Consider the following 18,265-nt stretch of genomic DNA (forward strand, 5'->3'; position numbering starts at 1 on the left):
AACTCAAGATCTAGCAGGAAGGAACAAGCACCAGGGTGTTGCAAGAAACAACTCTCAGAGGGGTTGTGCAATTGGCTACAGCATCTCAACAAGGAGGAGCAGACGAGGATCTCTCCACCCAGCATCGAAATCCAGCAGCTCAAGGTCTGAAGGGACAAAGATGTTAATTAACCTATTGCTGGTGATCCGTGGGAGATGGCTGTTGCATCCACTGAAGCTGAGAAGTTGGGGCACTTAGTTGCTGATTTTCACAAGTTCAGTGCATTAGGAGATTAAGGATAGGGGAACTGGTTGAGTATGCCTTACAGTGCATTAGGAAAGCAACAGACATTGGTCCCACATTGCCTGGCTGTGACTGCTAAACAAACAGAGGGACACTGCACTGAGAGCACTTGTGAAGACTAGGTTCAGAAACTGATTAGAAACGTTGCCAAACTGCAGCATCAGCTGAATTCTCTCACCCATGCTGGGGGCTCATGAGCACGATTTTAGGTCCTGTTTGACAGACTGGGATCCTGCCGACAGAAGTGGGGGTAGCAGGGAAGAGTCCAGGGACCTAGGATTCCTGGAGAACCTGGCCTGTCTAAAGCACTTTCCCCCCACTGCTCCTTTCCACTGGGAAAACCTAACGACTCAGCACAATATGCAGCATGATCTGTGACCAAGGTCCAAATGTGGCTTGAGCCTAAGGACAACTGTCATAAATAGTAGAGGGAACAGATCAATTATGCCCCAAATGAATAGGAGGAATTATCCAAGTCATACCAGAAAACACTATGCACAGATTTACAAGTGTTTGACAAGAACAAAAGTACCCATTTGGATCACGCAGCATTGGTTGCTATGGTGAGGCCTCATCTGAGATGCTGTTCAATGTGTTCCTGCAGGATGAAACTCTAATGGTTTCTTGGGTTGGCTGATTCAGACCTTGGCCCAGGGCTGACCCATGCTGTCTGCCAAGAAAGAGGTGACTGTGAGTGAGAAGACAGACAAAGAGAAGTAGAGACTGCAAGAAGGGCACAAACTTAGACTACGCCACATGCAGGTTGTGGAGGAGGCTGAAGGAGAGCATATTCCCTTAGAGCTGGTTTAAAACCCGAATGATGGCATTTCCTGGGTTTCCATGAGATTCCTTTCCCTTATTACCATATGTATCCTTATTAAAAACAAAACAAAACATTACTTAAGATAATATTTGGTATCTGGCTGCAAGTCAGAAAAGCCTAACTAAAACAGGAAAGGAGCTCCTTAGAAGGAGAAATGCAAGGAGGAGAATGAGAAGGGTGGGTACTCTAAGCTATATGTTTTTATTGACTACTCTGATTTCTGAAAACTTTTTAATTTGATTCTGCAACATTGTGTTCCCATATTTCTTTTCTTTCCTAGAATGATTCATAAACTTATGGAACTGAAGGGAAATTAGAGCTCATTTACTTAGCACATTAAAAAAGAAATGAGAAAATGGAGGACCATAAAGAAATTTGCTTTTTATTCCATTTCCTTCAGTGGTGATTTTCTTTTTCTCACCACTTAACTGTGCATGTTCTTGAATAATCCGCCTCCTTTCTCCCTCTACACTCATCATTTCAGCCTCCAATTACACATGGATCCACTCTTAAATTTTAATCTTAATTGCTGAATTCTTTCCTACTCTAAAGAATTAGACTTCCAATTACCTATGGAAAATATACTTGTAAGCTTCACCAGTGCCTCAAACTCAACAGGGTTAAAATTGGAATCACTTTCCTTCTTCCTCTCCCAGCTTCTCCAACACTATTCTTAGCATCATCGTGTTTTAAAAAAGGCTCCTTGTCTTAAACTTTGTCTTTAATTTCAAAATATTTCAATCATACTGAAAAAAGTATAAAGAATAATATAACAAATATCCATGTCTCCATCACCTAGAAATAATATCTTGCATATTTGCTTCAGACTTAAAAAAAATATATACATTCAGTTGGGAGTCCTCTACCCCATCCAACTTGCTCCCTCCGAAAAGGTCGCTGTCCTTCTGACGTGAGTTCCTCCCAGAAGCAGAGCCTGAGACAAGGCTGACGAGCATGCAGAGCAGGTGTGGGAGGTGCAGGGACACTGGCAAGGGAGTGGGGAGGTGGTTCAGGGAAGGGGAGGCAGCCGCCACTGTGGGCAACTGCAGCTTACTCCTTCAGGGAAGCTCTAGGAAACGGTGAAACAGCATGGAATTATCCTGGCCAATGAATGATGTAGCTAGAGTACTTAAATCCCCACCCCCATTACACATTGAGCGGCTGGGCACTTCCAGTCTCCATGAGTGAGGGCGAAGTGAGTTCTGGCAGCCCGAGGGCAGCCTTTTGACAAAGATGTTGGCTACTGGAAATTAGGCTGGTGTGCACAAAAATGGTACGGAATACGAGGGGAAACGGGCGAAACACTGAGGGCATCTGTGACAGTGTGTATTCATCTCGTTGACATTGTTTTACATTTACTGCAATACTTAAACATTGTTCACAAGCTTATAATTCCATGTCCTACTTAAAAAATAATAAAAATAAACATTGTTAATTTTTATGATATTATATGACATTACTAATAATAATGATGATGATGATGAAGGGAAATAGTGACTACAAATATAAACCAGTCGACATGAAAAACGAAGATTGTTTGAGAAAATAACTTCGGTTCAAAGAGTTAACTACTTATATGGCATTTATATCACGGGCCTGATGGATCTCCTCTTAATAGAAAGGAAGGGAAAGAAAGAAAATACATACTACAATTTATTTTTTCTGGTTCTATATTTCATTAGACTTTGACAAAATATGATTTTCTTCCTCATCTTCCTTCATCTCCTACTTCAAGACTGCAGGGTTCTTAGGGTTAAACTGTGATTAAGATAGAAGATTATGGCTAGGCACGATGGCTCATGCCTGTAATCCTAGCACTCTGGGAGGCCGAGGCAGGAGGATCACTCAAGGTCAGGAGTTCAAGACCAGCCTGAGTAAGAGCGAGACTCCGTCTCTACTAAAAATAGAAAGAAATGACCTGGACAGCTAAAAATATATAGAAAAAATTAGCCGGGCATGGTGGCACATGCCTGTAGTCCCAGCTACGCAGGAGGCTGAGGCAGGAGGATCGCTTGAGCCCAGGAGTTTGAGGTTGCTGTGAGCTAGGCTGACGCCACAGCACTCTAGCCCGGGCAACAGAGCGAGACTCTGTCTCAAAAAAAAAAAAAGATAGAAGATTATACATCTTTGCTAAGAAAACTATATACGATCAAAAGTGTCTTAGAATATTTTCTTCTTAGCTGCAACCCACTGGCCTTTCTCTTGAAAGGAAAAAAAGGTGTGTGTGTGGTGTGTGTGTGTGCAGGTGTGTGTGTATGTGTGATGTGTGTGGGAGGGTGCATAGTGACGGCAAATATCAACCCCATATCAGGGCATTCCAAATCATTCAGCAAAACCAGGAACAGTTGGCCTTCTTTATACCGTACAACCAAAAGGACCCCTGATTTAATAAAATAAAAACTTCAAAACAATATGTTTCCTATTCTTTTCTGCAGAGACCAAAAGGATTTAAAATAATTTCTAAATAATACTCCTCATAGAGCCCAGTACCAGACAGAGACTTCCCTCTTTAAGAATTAGCAGACAGAGAAAAATCACCTGACACATGAAAAGATCCCACAGTCCAGCAGGATCTTTCTGAAGAATCAGAATAAACAATCATTTGTAAATCAGACTCCGTGAAGAAAGAAAAATTCAAAAAAGAGCAACTCATATTGAAATTCAAGGACATACTCACCAAATTTCATATTTCAAATACAAAATGATTACAGATTTTGAAAACTCTTTGGCTGTAGTGAACAGAGTTGATTTAGATCAGAGATCATACAACCAGCAATTAAATGTTTATAAAATATACTGTGAAAACAATTCTGGAAGCAGCATAAATTTTACATTTAAAAGAGCAGTAATGTTTTCATAAAGTAATACCCTACTGTTTGTTCTACCTGATTCCATTTCCACATAAAAACAAACTTTATGAAAATAAATACAAAAATGTATTATTTGCCAGCATATTTAAGCAGTGAGTAGGATTAGAAAAAGAGAAAGATCACATAGAACCCATAGTACTTGTGCTTTTAAAAAAATACCTTCATTAATCTATTGGAAGCTTTGAATCCTCCTTACAGAAAACTGTACATTTGTACAAAACACAAGACTGGCATAAAATTTCAGGAATTCATGGGCTTCCTAAAGCCCCAAAGATCCTAGAAGTCATTCTATCAACACATTAGCAGTCTGTGAGCAGCAGGTTAAGAATCTTTCATTCAGAGAGAAGCACAAAGTACTTACGTTGTACAGAGGGATAGTCTTCATCACCTTGTACTGTTTAGTGGGATCCATTTTATACAGGTGACGGTCAGTGACAAAAATTGCTCGGTCTTCCACTTTACTAAATCGATTCACCTGTAAGAGAACAAGCCAATAAACCATAGTATTAATATCTCTCCACAAATGAAATCAAGTTGGCTGAGCGGAGACAAATTCTGTAGTAGAAATGTACCATGTATGGCAACTGTAATGGATGCAATAAAGATCTAAAAGGAGTAGCAGCTTCCAGATTTGTGGAATTTGGCAATTGAAATCTGACAATTTTACAATTTAACAAGGAAAACAGGAAAACCACAAAAGAATTAAAGGACTAAAAACATGTAACCCAGACACCACCAAGGAAGTGAAAAGACTAACCTACAGAATGGGAGAAAATTTTTGCAAGTCACATATCTGATAAGGGACTTATATCTAGAATACATAAAAAACTAATTTAACCCAATAATTAAAAGACATAACCCACTTACACAAAGGAATGACATGAAGCCCTTGGTTATAATAAGAAGTTGAGACCAGTATATGGGGGGTGAGACAGATAAGAAACCAGTAAGTAAAATTAATTTCATATAATTACATAAGGAAAATAAAACTAGATAATGAGAGTGGGAGAAAATATGTATATATGTATGTGCATGTGTATGTGTGTGTGTGTGTGCATATGTGTGCTTCTGTAGAGTGCTGCTTTATTAGACAGAGCATCATGTGGATCCGAGAATGTCCACATTTAAAGGTAAATTTTTTCCTAAGAGACAGAATTAACCACAAGACATTTTATAAATAAGTAGTTAGCTTCTTGTTAATTAGGATGTTCAATCTTAGACTTGAAACATTCAAGGTATTAATATTTCAATCAAGGTATCTAGCACTAAAAATTTTCAAACTGCTGCAATGCCATATTTTTCAGTGATTAGAAGGAAAAAGAAAGCAAACAAAATAAACAAAATAAAGACCTAAAAAACCCTCTCCAACTAGAATAGAAGGCATAGTTATGATATATATATCCCCAACCCCTCTTCCAAGTTCTTATTTCCAAGATGCAATCAAAGAAGTTAGAGATTAATTTAAAAACATTGGTAGCTTCAGTAGGATATTCAGATAACTAAATTAGGTTACTCAGGATAGGATATAGCAAACTAAAATTCAAATATTAGTTTGAATTTTATTCAATCTTCTCCCTTTTGCCTCATAGTTTTAGAAATCAGTCAATTCTCTAAACATTTCCTTTATAACCAAAGCATATTTTTCAGTTTTCACCTCGACAAAAAAATGGTGTCTGTAATTAAGAGTAAAAGAAAGTCTATGTGGTGAAATAATTACTACTCTTAGTACATAACTTCTCATAGCAACAGTTTTTGCCGTAACAGATGATTGGCACTTGTCAGAAGACTGGAGAGTAGGTGAGTGAAGAGCTTCTTTGTCGGCATTTTTCTAAGTTATTCTGCACACACTAGCCTTATGTGAAGCTCTGCAAAAGAAAGGGTTCCACGGGCAAGCTGGTTTGAGAAACACTGTAAACCATGGCCTCCACTAGGATATTCATAATCCATGAATATATTAAAGGCTTTGAGAATCCTGCACTTAAAGAGCATGTTTAACCCACTATTTCCAAAATACTTTTAATTATGAAACCCTTTTTCAACAAACACCTATTAATATTCAAAAGAACATTGATTCTGCAAAACCCATGTTGGAAAACACTAATCATCGTTTATATCAATCTTAGAATATGTAGAATAGAGAACATCTAAAATAGAAACTGAATAATAAGTAAAAGTCATGCTTCTCATCTTTTGTGGAATCATATTGAAAAATATATGAGTATAGTGCAAAAAGAATATGATTAAAAAAGCTTGTTACATAATTTCACAAGGTCACTCCAGAGTCACAAGTAGGCCCTACTTTTGTTCCTTTTTATATGTCCATGAGTTAATCTAAAAAACAATAAACAAAAACCTCACAGCAACAATTGTTTGGAAGCTCTGTTTAGAAATATTACATTCTTTTATGTGCAAAAAATGTAATTTCTAAAGAGAACACATTAAAAATCTTTACCTTCTGTTTAAGCAACTCAAATTATCCTTAAAACATGAATCGAGTGAGTGGGAGGACATCAAGTAAAGTAAAAGCCTTAGGTTGCATAATTTAGCTATATCAAAACAGCAGAGTAAAAAAATTCTATAAACATATATGTAAATCCTGGATTTAATTTAATTATGGTATAGGAACACTATTTTCTTCCACTTAAATTCATAAAGTAAAAGAAAAACTAGATTATAGACTCAGTATTCAATAAGACCTCATCTTGTTTCTTCTATTATCCAAAGCTAAAATCTTCGACCGAAGAAAAAATCCGTACTGTCTTGTTTTTCCCTAAACACTTCAAGTGATCTGTTTAGAGGTTTAGTCAGTACCACAGGGGGCCACAGATAAAGCATCCTTGGAAAGCCAGACCACTATGGGTGAGAGTAGCTACTTGCAGAAGTCTTTTACCTTAGAGAATGTTTTATAACTGTGGTTGGTTAATGGAAAGTGGCTGTTTCAAAAAGAATCAAGCATAAAGCTGAGGGCTTTTCTGAAATTTTACCCAATGTATCCTTGGCAATGAAAGGTTTCTAAAGAAGACATTATTTAAGCTAAAGAAGACATTATTTAAGTGTGAGGAAAGAGTATACTGCATTGAATTTTGATATACAGGAACATGAACGTTTCAGGTTTTAATCCAGCAGGACACAGGGAGAGACATGCTCTCTCTAGGACATTGAGTTGTCATTGCCAGAAAGATAGAGATACTAGACTTTTCTGTAGTAGATGACTTGATTCTTTTTTTTTTTGAGACAGAGTCTCACTTTGTTGCCTGGGCTAGAGTGTTGTGGCGTCAGCCTAGCTCACAGCAACCTCAAACTCCTGGGCTTGAGCAATCCTCCTGCCTCAGCCTCCCCAGTAGCTGGGACTACAGGCATGCGCCACCATGCCCAGCTAATTTTTTTCTATATATTTTTAGTTATCCAACTAATTTCCTTCTATTTTTGGTAGAAACAGGCTCTCGCTCTTGCTCAGGCTGGTCTCAAACTCCTGAGCTCAAAAGATCCACCCACCTCGGCTTCCCAGAGTGCTAGGATTACAGGCGTGAGCCACCGCGCCCAGCCAATGAGTTGATTCTTAAAATCATTCAATTTTCTTTGTTCAGTTGTTCTACTTACTAATTTGACTTTATAGATATCTTAATAATAGAGAGGGGGTATGCTAGATAGAGGATTTGAGAACTCACTGAAATGGTACATTCCTTTGTTATATTCACAACTGGCATGAGGGCTTATACATTTTTGTGTGTGTGAATCTGGTTAGCAAAAGTCTTTTCTTGATTGTCTGATCAACTCTAGGGAACACTCGAGTTTCTGGACTTTAGAGTTCAGAACTAAACTCTAGAGTGTAGTAACCATCCCAAGATATTGCCAGTAATCTTTCCTTGATGACATTTATTTCATTCTAACTTTAAAACTTGCTGCACTCTATTTTGTTAAAAAGCCTATATTATATTGAGTTGAACTCTTCTTCCTTACAACATCCAAACACTGACACGATATAATAAGAAATACATATTTGGTCTGTGTCCTGTTTCCTGACACAGAGCTCTCAAAACTCTTGTGATTTTATGATAGGGGTGACAGGATCATCTTTTGGCATAATGTTTAATCTTAGTCCCAGGTTCCTGACACGAGAGCTTCTTACTGCTAATGAGATGACTGGTGACTGGGGCCTCCTAGATAGTTGCAGGATCGGGGCTGGTTGCTAGGAAGACCAAGGCAATGATTAGACTCGGAACTTTCAGCCCCACCCGCTCATCTCCATGGAGGGGAGAAAGGCTGGAGATTAAGTTAATTGCCAGTAGCCAATGATTTCATCAACCATGCCTATGTAAAAAACCTCCATCCACCCTAAACTATGGGGTTTGGAGAGCTTTTGGGTTGGTGCAGGCATCCACATGCCGAGAAGCCACAATCTTTGCCTTGAAATTGTGGTGTTTAGACCACTGACATTTAGTGTGATTATCCATATGGTTAGGTTTAAATCTGTCATTTTTCAATTTGTTTTCTATTATTCCAATTTGTTCTTTATTCCCTTTTCCACATTTAAAAAAATTCTCTTATTGCTTAATGGAGATGTATATAGAACATATCTTAAAAGCTTGAACAACTATACATTCTCTGCCTTCTTTTGCATTGAGCTTTTTTTTTTGATGATTCCATTTTATTTTATTTTATTTTACCTTTTTTTGAGACAGAGTCTTGCTCTATTGCCTGGGGAAGAGTGCAGTGGCATCATCGTAGCTCACTGCAACCTCAGACACCTGGGCTCAAGTGATCCTCCTGCCTCAGCCTCTCCAGTAGCTGGGACTGCAAGTGTGCCTGATGATGCCCAGCTAATTTTTCCTATTTTTAGTAGAGATGGGGTCTCGCTCTTGCTCATGCAACTCCTGAGCTCAAGCAATCCCCCCAACTTGGCGTCCCAGAGTGCTAGGATTACAGGTGTGAGCCAGCACGCCCGGCTGGTTACATTTTATTTTATCTCCTTTTTTGACTTATTAGTTATTAACTCCTTGTTTTGTTATTTCAGTGGTTCTTCTAGGATTTATAGGATACAATTTTAATATATCACAGTCTACTGATATTATACCACTTCATGTATAATATTAATATAAAACTTTATAACAGTAAATTTCCATTTTCCCATTTTTGTGCTATTGTTATACATTTTACTTCTATATACATTATAAACCCTATAGTACATGATTATTATTTTTAAGCAGCCAATTGTGGTTTTTTCCCCCCTATTTTTAAAATTCTGGTAACAGATACATAACAAAATTTACCATTTTAATCATTTTTAAGTGCACATTCAATACTTCTGTGGTATTAAGTACATTCACATTATTGTGCAACCATCACCATTATTCATATCTAGAACTTTTCATCATCTGAAACCGAAACTTTGTACCCATTAAATAATAACTCCAAATTTCCCCCTTTTTCCCATCCCTGGTAACCATAGTACTATAATAACATCTGTCTCTATGTATCTGACCATTCTAGATACCTCACATAAATGGAATCATACAGTATTTGTCCTTTTGTGTCTGGTTATTTCACTTAGCATAGTATCATAAGGGTTCATCCCTGTTGCACCATGTATTTAATTCCTTTTTATGGCCTTTTCATTCACAGTATGGATATACAATATTTTCTTTATTCATTCATCCATCAATGGATATTTGTTTTTGCTTTTTGGTTATTGTGAATAATGCTGCTATAAACATTGGTATACAGCCAATTATCTTTTAAAGAGATTTAAATAATAAGGAAAAATATGTATTTATCTATGTATTCCCCTTGCTCTTCATTCTTTGGTGTATGTCTATGTTTTCACATGGTATAAGTGACAAGAACCTGATGCATACTCCTCTTTGTTCCTCTGTGTGTTTCTTCTCTTTATTACTGGTACTGAGCAATTTGATAACAATGTGCCTTGGTACAGTTTACTTCATGTTTCTTTTGCTTGGGGTATGTTGAGCTTCTTGGATCTGTGCATTTAACATCTCGTCAAATTTGGGGCATTGTCAGTCATTATTTTTTTAAAATATTTTTTATTTCTCCCCTCTCTCCTCTCCCTCGGGGACTCCAACTGTATTTATATTAGGCCACATGAAGCTGTCTGACAGCTTCCTCATGCTTTGTTTTGTTTTGAGTCTTTTTTTCTCTTTTTGTGTTTAATTCCGGGTAGTTTTATTGCTGTATTTTCAAATTTACTACTCTTCTTCTGCAAACTTTAATCTGCTGTTAATCCCATTGAGTATACGTTTTCTCTCATTGTGATTTTCATCTTTATAAGTTCATGCAGGTCATTTCTAAATTTCCCATGTGTTTATTTAACATGTTCAATTTTTCCCCTAGCTTTTTTAAGATATGGAATATGATTATAATAATTGTTTTAATGACCTTGTCTGTTAATTCCATAATCTGGGTCAGTTCTGGGTCAGTTTGAATGATTGATTTTTCTGCTCATTATGGGTTGTAGTCTCTTGTTGTTTTGTGTGTCTTGTAGTTTCTTTTCTTTTCTTTCTTTCTTTCTTGTTTTTTTTAGAGAAGGGGTCCCGTCCCACTCTGTTGCTTAGGCTGGAGTGCAGCAGTGTGATCATAGCTCACTGCAACCTCAAACTCCTGGGCTCAAGAGATCCTCCTGCCTCAGCCTCCTGAGGCTGGCTAATATCTCTGTTTTCTGTAGAGACAGAGTCTTGCTATGTTGCCCAGGCCCGGCTGGTATCACGTCCAGGGAAATCACAGTCTGTATATCCTGCTTCAGACAAGCAAATGGATTCACAGCATGTAACTTTCCCCTCACCTTCCAAATCTCAAAATGTCTTATAGTTCTTTTACCAACTATGTTCTTCTTCCCCTCAACCCTATTTTTTAAAAAATACAGTAATGATACATGTATAAAAAGTACTAAATGATCACTAAATACAAAGCAGATCTGTAGATGCTATGAAAGATACACATGCAGTAAAATACAAATCCCTGGCCTCAAGGAGGTCCCCCACCTTGTTTTAAAAAGAAATGTTTATTAAATAATATTTGTTTCCCTTAGGAAGGCTTAATAGCCTAACTTTAAAATTGTTGTCATCTAAACTATGCCAACAGTGCTTTGGCACAGACAAGTATAGCTCACTGATGATATAGCTAGCTGTGTAGCTACTGTTATATTTTATTATAGGCATACTTAAGTGAGTTTCATCTGAGTTAGTCTTTTTTCTTTTTAAAACTCCCTTCTTACCTCCACCCCTGAGCCAGCCTTTTCGTTCCAAGATGAATAGTTTCAAGCTTGCCTTACCTTACGGACATGACAGGAAAAGAGGACATTCATGTATTTGTCCTTCCGTTTCAGTTCATTAGCAACAGGGACAAAAGTGCCTGAGGTCTGAGGTGTATCTGGCTTCTGAAAGAAAAAGGAAACAAGTTAAAATGAGTATGCTTTGCATTTTAGATAAAAAGGCAATCTCTTAGCATATTGCTTTATAAGTATACTTATATAGTTTCACACATGTACTTTTTATCTCCTCACTCCAGATAGTAAGCTACTAAATGGTTGTTATCACATCAAAAGTCCTATAAAATTTTAAAAATAGAGAATAGAAGACAGGATGAAATGTAGCTCTGGGAAGAACTATAAAGGTGGTAATTAAAAATAGTTGCTGAATTACACAAGGGAAGGTTTAAATGGTAAAAGGCCAGGTTAATAGAGTGTACCCAACACATGTGGATATAATACAGAGAACCCTTTTAAAAATGGGGAAAACATTAAATACCGTACATTTAGAAGCAATGAAATCTTTTAATTTAGTATCTGTCACAGATATTTAGTTTTGAAAGGTGTTTTATTATTTCTGCAAATTCTTGAAGAAAAATTCTTCCCTTTCCAAAGGAAGCAGGAGTAGATTCCACTTTGTTCTCTTGGACTTACCGAAGCAAGGTAGTTGCCCTCCCAGGCTCTCTGGAGCCCAAGGTCAGCCCTTTGACCCTTCAACATTTCCATGGCGGCAACCTTTGCCCTGACCTGTGGCAGGTCTGAAGCAGAAATGCTCTTGATGAGCTGGGATGCTCTCCATCTACAAGTAAATAAATAAAATGTATTGGACTTTAGAAATGTAATTTCATTCATTCCTAAACATAACTGAAGCTGCCATTAAAGTAGAATGAAACCAAAGTATGTGCATCTTGCACTAAATAAAAAGGTAAAATGCCCCCAAATATACAGATGTTGTTAAAATACACATAGTTTTATGTAGATAGATATTTCCTAAAACTTGCTTTGTTGTTTGTATGTTTTGAAAGCAACTAAAACTTGGTGATATATGGGTTCTCATAATATTTATATTTAGGACACAGAACATTTGGATTCATCATTCATTCATTCAGCTAATGTTTTCTAGGCACCTGCTAAACTCCAGGTGCTGTTCTAGGCAGTGGGGGCACAGCAATAAACAAAACAGACAAAGGACCTTTCTGCCAGGTGCTTGTATTCTAGAGAGGAGTGACAGGCAATAAATATACAATGGGTAGATACACAGACTGTATGATGGTGATGTGCGCTATGGGGGAAAACGAGAAAAGGAAAGGAGGGTGGGGAGAGCAGCAGAGGGAAGGAACAGGGAGCAAGTGTGGTTTCTGCAGAGTGGTCCCGGTGGGTACCACCAATAAGGACAGATGAGCAGAGACCACAGGAAGTGAGGGGGGCGGTAACATGGAGATCCGAGCGACAGTGTTCTAGGCTGCGAGCACAGCAGGTGCAAAGCCTCTGGGATGTGAGCTTGCTTGGTAAGTTAGAGGAGCAGCGTGATCAGGAGGAGAGGCCTGAGGGAGAGAGCCATGAGGCCATTATCAGCACTCTGGCCTTTACTCTTAATGAGATGAGAGAGAAGCCATGGGAAGATTTTGAACAAAGAAGGGATGCAACCTGACCTACCGTGCTTTAAAAGGATCATGATGATTGCTGTAGGCCAGGAATAGGAAGACCTATTTGGAGGCTGGCTCTGTAATGCACATGCTAGAGGAAGGTGGCTTCGATCAGGAAGGTGGTGGTAGAGGTGGAGGTAAGAATTGGTTCTGGATATGCTCTAAAGGAAGAGCCAACAGGATTTAATGATGGGTTAGATGAAGAAGCCAGGGAGGATTTAAGGATGACTCCAAGATTTTTTGGCAAGGCAACTGAAAGCATAAACCCAAAATAACCTATTCCTGATTGAGAAAAACACGCATAAGTTTTTTATGCTCTTAGCAGCATCCTAGCCCTAGATGATACTTATATCTTCTTTTCTGCCACAGGAGCTTGAATCAGGGAGGTTAGAAGCAAACTGAGAACTTCCTTTTAATCAGACGAATATTCAAGGCCCATAGTTCTCAAACTATGTTCCCACAGAATACTAGAACAAGATTTAACTAAATTGAAAATTTCCACCAAAATAAATAAACATAAAAATAAGGAAAAATCTACACCACCCCCAGAAAATGGGAATGATGTCAATAAACTGGAAAGTGTGAAGCACTTCAGGAAGACATGAAGCAGACAGGATCGGGCTGATGGACTAGTGGCTCAGGGCAGAGCAATCCACTCAGTGGAAGGACAGGAGGAAGCCTTGGGCATTGATCGTTTTTCTGACAAAGCCCAGAGGATCCTAAAGCTTGAAGCAGCAGAAGCCAGTAGCAAGGGCAGGAGGTGTAGGACTTCAAGGTGGGAGCTATGCCAGTTCCCTGATGGTGGAATGGCTGGCCACGGCGAGGCAGGACATCTGCCATGGCAGATAGGGTCTGAGATAGCAGGCTGCCAAAGCAACAGCCATGAAATAGTAAGGGCTCAATAGAGCAGTGAGACCCTCTACTCTACTTTCTATGGCCAACCAATGCTCCAGTGAGACAGACCATCCTAAGATCATTCCAGAAGAGGCTGGACAAATGACAGGTTTAGCGCAATTGGTTGTCAAAGCCAAGGACACTGGTGACAGGTGGGCCTTACGACACTCAGTGGCTTGCTAAGCAACTGCCCCAACTTTAGCCCTTGAGCTCCACATTTCATTACTGGTGGGGAGACATCTGTGCTCTGTCTCCTGCTCTGTCTCCAGTCTCTGTGCCTGTTCAGCCTGGCCCTTCTTCACTGCCCACAGTGGCCCAGGACAAAGTCCATTCTCGACTGACTCCAGATGCCCACAGAGGCACGTGGGGGAATCTGGGCCTTGACCTGCACAACCATGGAGGGAGCCACCCAGCCTTCCCGTCCTGATCAAGCAAACCGCCACCTATAAATACATATAGCTAACAACAGCTGCAGCCATAAAAATCACCAGCCTCAGTGACATGAAAAGAGGACAAAACTGGGCACGAGGAGGGTTCAATTACAAAGATTACTGTGAGGAAAAGCAATGATCTTAAACATGATTAGATGTACACTGAGATTTTAAGAAAAACAAACATAAGAACCCTACAATCACGGTGCAGTTCTTTAACGAATTTCTCTCTGTATTCCACAGATCAAAAAATTCCAGAGAGTGACTAGACCAGGGGTTGGTAAACTACAGCCTGGGCCAAATCTGGATCAGGGTCTGTTTTTGTTCTGCCCATGAGCTAAGAATAATTTTTACATTTTTATATGTTTAACAAAACCGAAACAAAACAGAATATGTGACAGAGACCATCTGTAGACCTCAAAGCCTAAAATATTTACTACTTGGCCCTTTCAGAAGTTGTTTGCTGACCCCTGAACTAGATGAACACAACCGGCAAGATTCATTCCGAGTGTGTGTGTGCGCGCACACGCATGCATGTGTTGTGTGTAACACAGCAGACCGAGCAGACACACTATTTTCAAATGCCATTGTCTGTTTTTCTTGTTTGTCACCATATCCTTAGAACCTAGGTCAGGGCCTGCAACACAGCAGGCATTCAGTAAATATTTGCTGAATGAGTAAATTGAATTTTATACAAACTAATCAATTCTAGGCCACAAATATGAATAAAACATCAAAGGACTAAAAAACAATCTTCTGCAGCCATTAAAAATCTTATGTTCATCTTTACTGTCATGGACAGGTCCCCAAGACTTATTTTTAAGTAAATCATACAACCACACATATAATCCTGCTTGTGTAAAAAATGCCCAAATGATATGTGACTGTGTAAAAAGCCTGCCATGATTGAAAACTAATATTTATAGTATTATATCTGAGAACTGATGGTTGAGGTACTTTGCTTTCAATCATTTTTTACTGTTTGAGTTTTTTCCTTTTTGTGAGCAATTATTTCTTATTTTTTTAAAAAGCAAATGAAATACACATTAAAGAGTTTTTCTTTCATGCATTTTGTCTTATCTTTTGACACCTTCTACCGATTCTATATAGAGCAAAATCTAAAGACGACAAAATCTGATTTAGCACAGAATTATACATTAGTTCTGTTATATTCAGTATTTCAACCAGTTCACAGTGTTCTTTATGGAGTACCATGGCACCAAATGACTGCATTTCAGAACTAGTAGTTGAGTTTATGTGACTAGATGGCTATATCTAAGACAGAGCTAAATGTATCCAGTATGTACCAGCAACAAATAAGCTCAAAAAATGAGGAGAAAGGACTTAGGAATAGCTACATACTCAGATCCAGGGTAGGTTATAAAAAAATGATCAGTTGGAAAGGGACCAATTTTTACATGTGTGTTCATTTATTAAAAAGATAGCTTGCTCTAAAATAGTTGTTTTCCCCTTTGGCTGCACTTTAAAACCATGTGGGAAACTTTAAAAAGGATCTCTGCCTGGCCCCAGCCCCCTCTCTATTAAACAGGACCTTTGGAAGTAGGGCCTGGGCTTGTTTCATAAGCTCCTGATATTCTGAGGTGCAGCAGGATTGAGAAGCACTGCTCTGAAAGGATTAATGGATTTTCTAGTTTGAGTTATGTGTGGTGATTTTATTTTTTGCTAATGAAAGAAAGTGGAGATGGCATGCCAGTAGCTTATCTTAAATATGGCTTGGATCCAGGGGTTGTGGCATATTGTCAACTGCTACAGGAAAAATAAATTGACAGTTACACTATTTTGAGAGGTAAGCAGATGCCCCTGGAAAGCAAAATCTACAAAACTGAAGATGTTAGGTAAAGGTAAATGTCATAACAGTACATAGCTGAGCCAAAATCATGGTCTCAGATTTGTGACTTTATATAATATTAATTGTGCTGCCATAAATGGACGCAGCACATAGCAACAAGTTCTTACCTATTAAAAATCGCCTGTAGGGCCTCCTCGAAACGGCGAAGAACCTTAGGAGGGGTTGGCCACTTCACATGCTTGCCGTAGTCTCTCATGGTCTTGACCCCGTGGAAGCGCCTGGCTACCTCATGGATGTATGACTTCACTTTGTAGCGCCGGTAGTACCTGATTATTGTCAGAGCTGCCTTGGTTCTCTTGTACCGCATGCGGGCCAGGGTGCCCCGCCACACCTTCACAATAGAGAAAGAAAAAGGAAAACATTGCTGGCTGGCTGAGTTGTAGATGACTTTGACATTATAGAAGCACCTCTACTTACAAACAACCAGTCAACTTGCATGTGTCCATAAACTCAACCAGTCAACTTGCATGTGTGCACAAAATCAGCCAGAGCCAAAGCATGGCAATTCTACTTGCCACCAATAGATGGTGTTGGGAGTCACATTGGTCCTTTTGTTTCAACTATCCAGCTGTTCATTATTCTACACTCAAATGTGTGCTGGGTTTGAAGCTGAGTCCCGTTTTATCTTTATTGTCATGGAAAGAAGAAAGCCAAAATGCAGATATCTTTGGATAAACATTTTAGGAATGTTGAAGGGAAGCAGGATGAGTCAGAACCAAATGCCATAAGTATCTATAGTTCTCTTGTGCAACCCAGCTTTACATAGATGATACACACTGGCCACACTAGCGTCATGCCACTTTGGGTTTACAAACTGATTTATACACAGCCTGTGCACACCCCCACTGCCCAGTGCTGTGTAAACTCCAAATAACTTACATGTATTCCTGAGGAAATGGTAAAATAGGTTATGTACTAATACCATGTGAATCTTTGTTAAATGTTTTTCAGTGCTCAGAAATCATAGATTACATATGTATGATATACATAATATATACATGTCTCAATGTCAACTTCATCCAAGCATGATGAAGTCAGAGATACCTATGGATTTTTCAGGATCCTTTGTCCAAGTACCCATATTTCTCAACTTCTAAAGCAAAAACAAAGTTGATGTAATCTTCAATTAACCACTGGCTCTTCCCCTACATCTCCTCTCTATCACCGAATTTACTCCTTCCACAATCTTTTCAGTATAAACCCCTTTCTTTTCCTTTCTGCTACCAGAGTCTCCAAGACCCCAGGTGACTCTAATTGCTTTCTTTGATAAACTCCTGTACACATCCCCATTGTGTCTAGTCAATAGTTACTGCTGCTCCTTAAATAACCCTTCCGATTCTTAGGTTGACTGTATTGTTTCCCTCCCTAGTTCCTGGCCTTTCAGGGCCAAGATTTTCAACCTCTAGTTCAAAGCCCACAGTATGGTTTCCCCAGACTCCCTCAGGTTTCCTTTATTTCTTCTTAAATCCCCATCTGTGCCCACCAGTATCTCTCAGAAAAACTTGTGCAACACCTCTTTTATTCAGTTGTTTTAGGTTTGTCGTCACGCAGACTCCTAAACCGGCACCACGTGCTAGCAATGCTCTCCCTTTTCAGCCCACTGCACAATAGAGATAGATTTGTTTGCATATCACGTGTGAGGAGGTCATTAAGGGATCCCAACGGGTCCAGAAAGACCATAACATACAAGGGAAACATGACATAGAAGGAATTTGGGATGGTAATCTAGAGTTTGCATATAAATAGAATATTTAAAGACAATGAGGCAATGAAAACTAACTCTGTCTCACGTGGCATCAGTACAGAAACCTTTTTTAGTCAAAATGGCTCTCCTCCTTGTAGCCAAATCCACTGTACAGATGGCTTTGTTACGCCTCCATCCAAGTGCTAAATTAAAGGTCCCTTCTTTAGTATCTTGAAAAACCAAAAGAATACAATTAGAGGGTGGAAGTATATGATTCAATTTCTTAGACAAAACATATTTTTAAAGTTTCATACTGTTTGTTGCTTTTTTCTTTTTTAAGAAGAAGGAATTTAAGACTCCCTGGAGCCACATCTATTAGAAATAGAAAATCAATCTTTAATTTTCAAGAAATGTTTTATAGAGCTTTTCATTAAAATGTTTCTGGTTAGATTCTTTAGTAATTTGAAAAAAACCCATTTTATATATGTAAGTGCCTTTTAAGG

At 38.8% G+C, this 18,265-nt stretch overlaps 1 protein-coding gene across 1 annotated transcript in view; it reads right to left on the minus strand.

Annotated features, from left to right (window-relative positions):
• Positions 1–18,265, minus strand: part of MYO1D (myosin ID) — a 320,017-nt gene that overhangs the window by 126,805 nt on the left and 174,947 nt on the right. The window contains exons 17-20 of the mRNA XM_045525468.1: positions 16,186–16,409; positions 11,892–12,036; positions 11,262–11,366; positions 4,338–4,451 (exon numbers count right to left, since the gene is read on the minus strand). Of these exons, the coding sequence (XP_045381424.1) occupies positions 4,338–4,451; positions 11,262–11,366; positions 11,892–12,036; positions 16,186–16,409 (588 nt within the window). The remainder of the gene's footprint in view (positions 1–4,337; positions 4,452–11,261; positions 11,367–11,891; positions 12,037–16,185; positions 16,410–18,265) is intronic.

This window comes from Lemur catta, chromosome 15 (genome assembly GCF_020740605.2).
Source record: "Lemur catta isolate mLemCat1 chromosome 15, mLemCat1.pri, whole genome shotgun sequence".
Classification (NCBI taxonomy): domain Eukaryota; kingdom Metazoa; phylum Chordata; class Mammalia; order Primates; family Lemuridae; genus Lemur; species Lemur catta.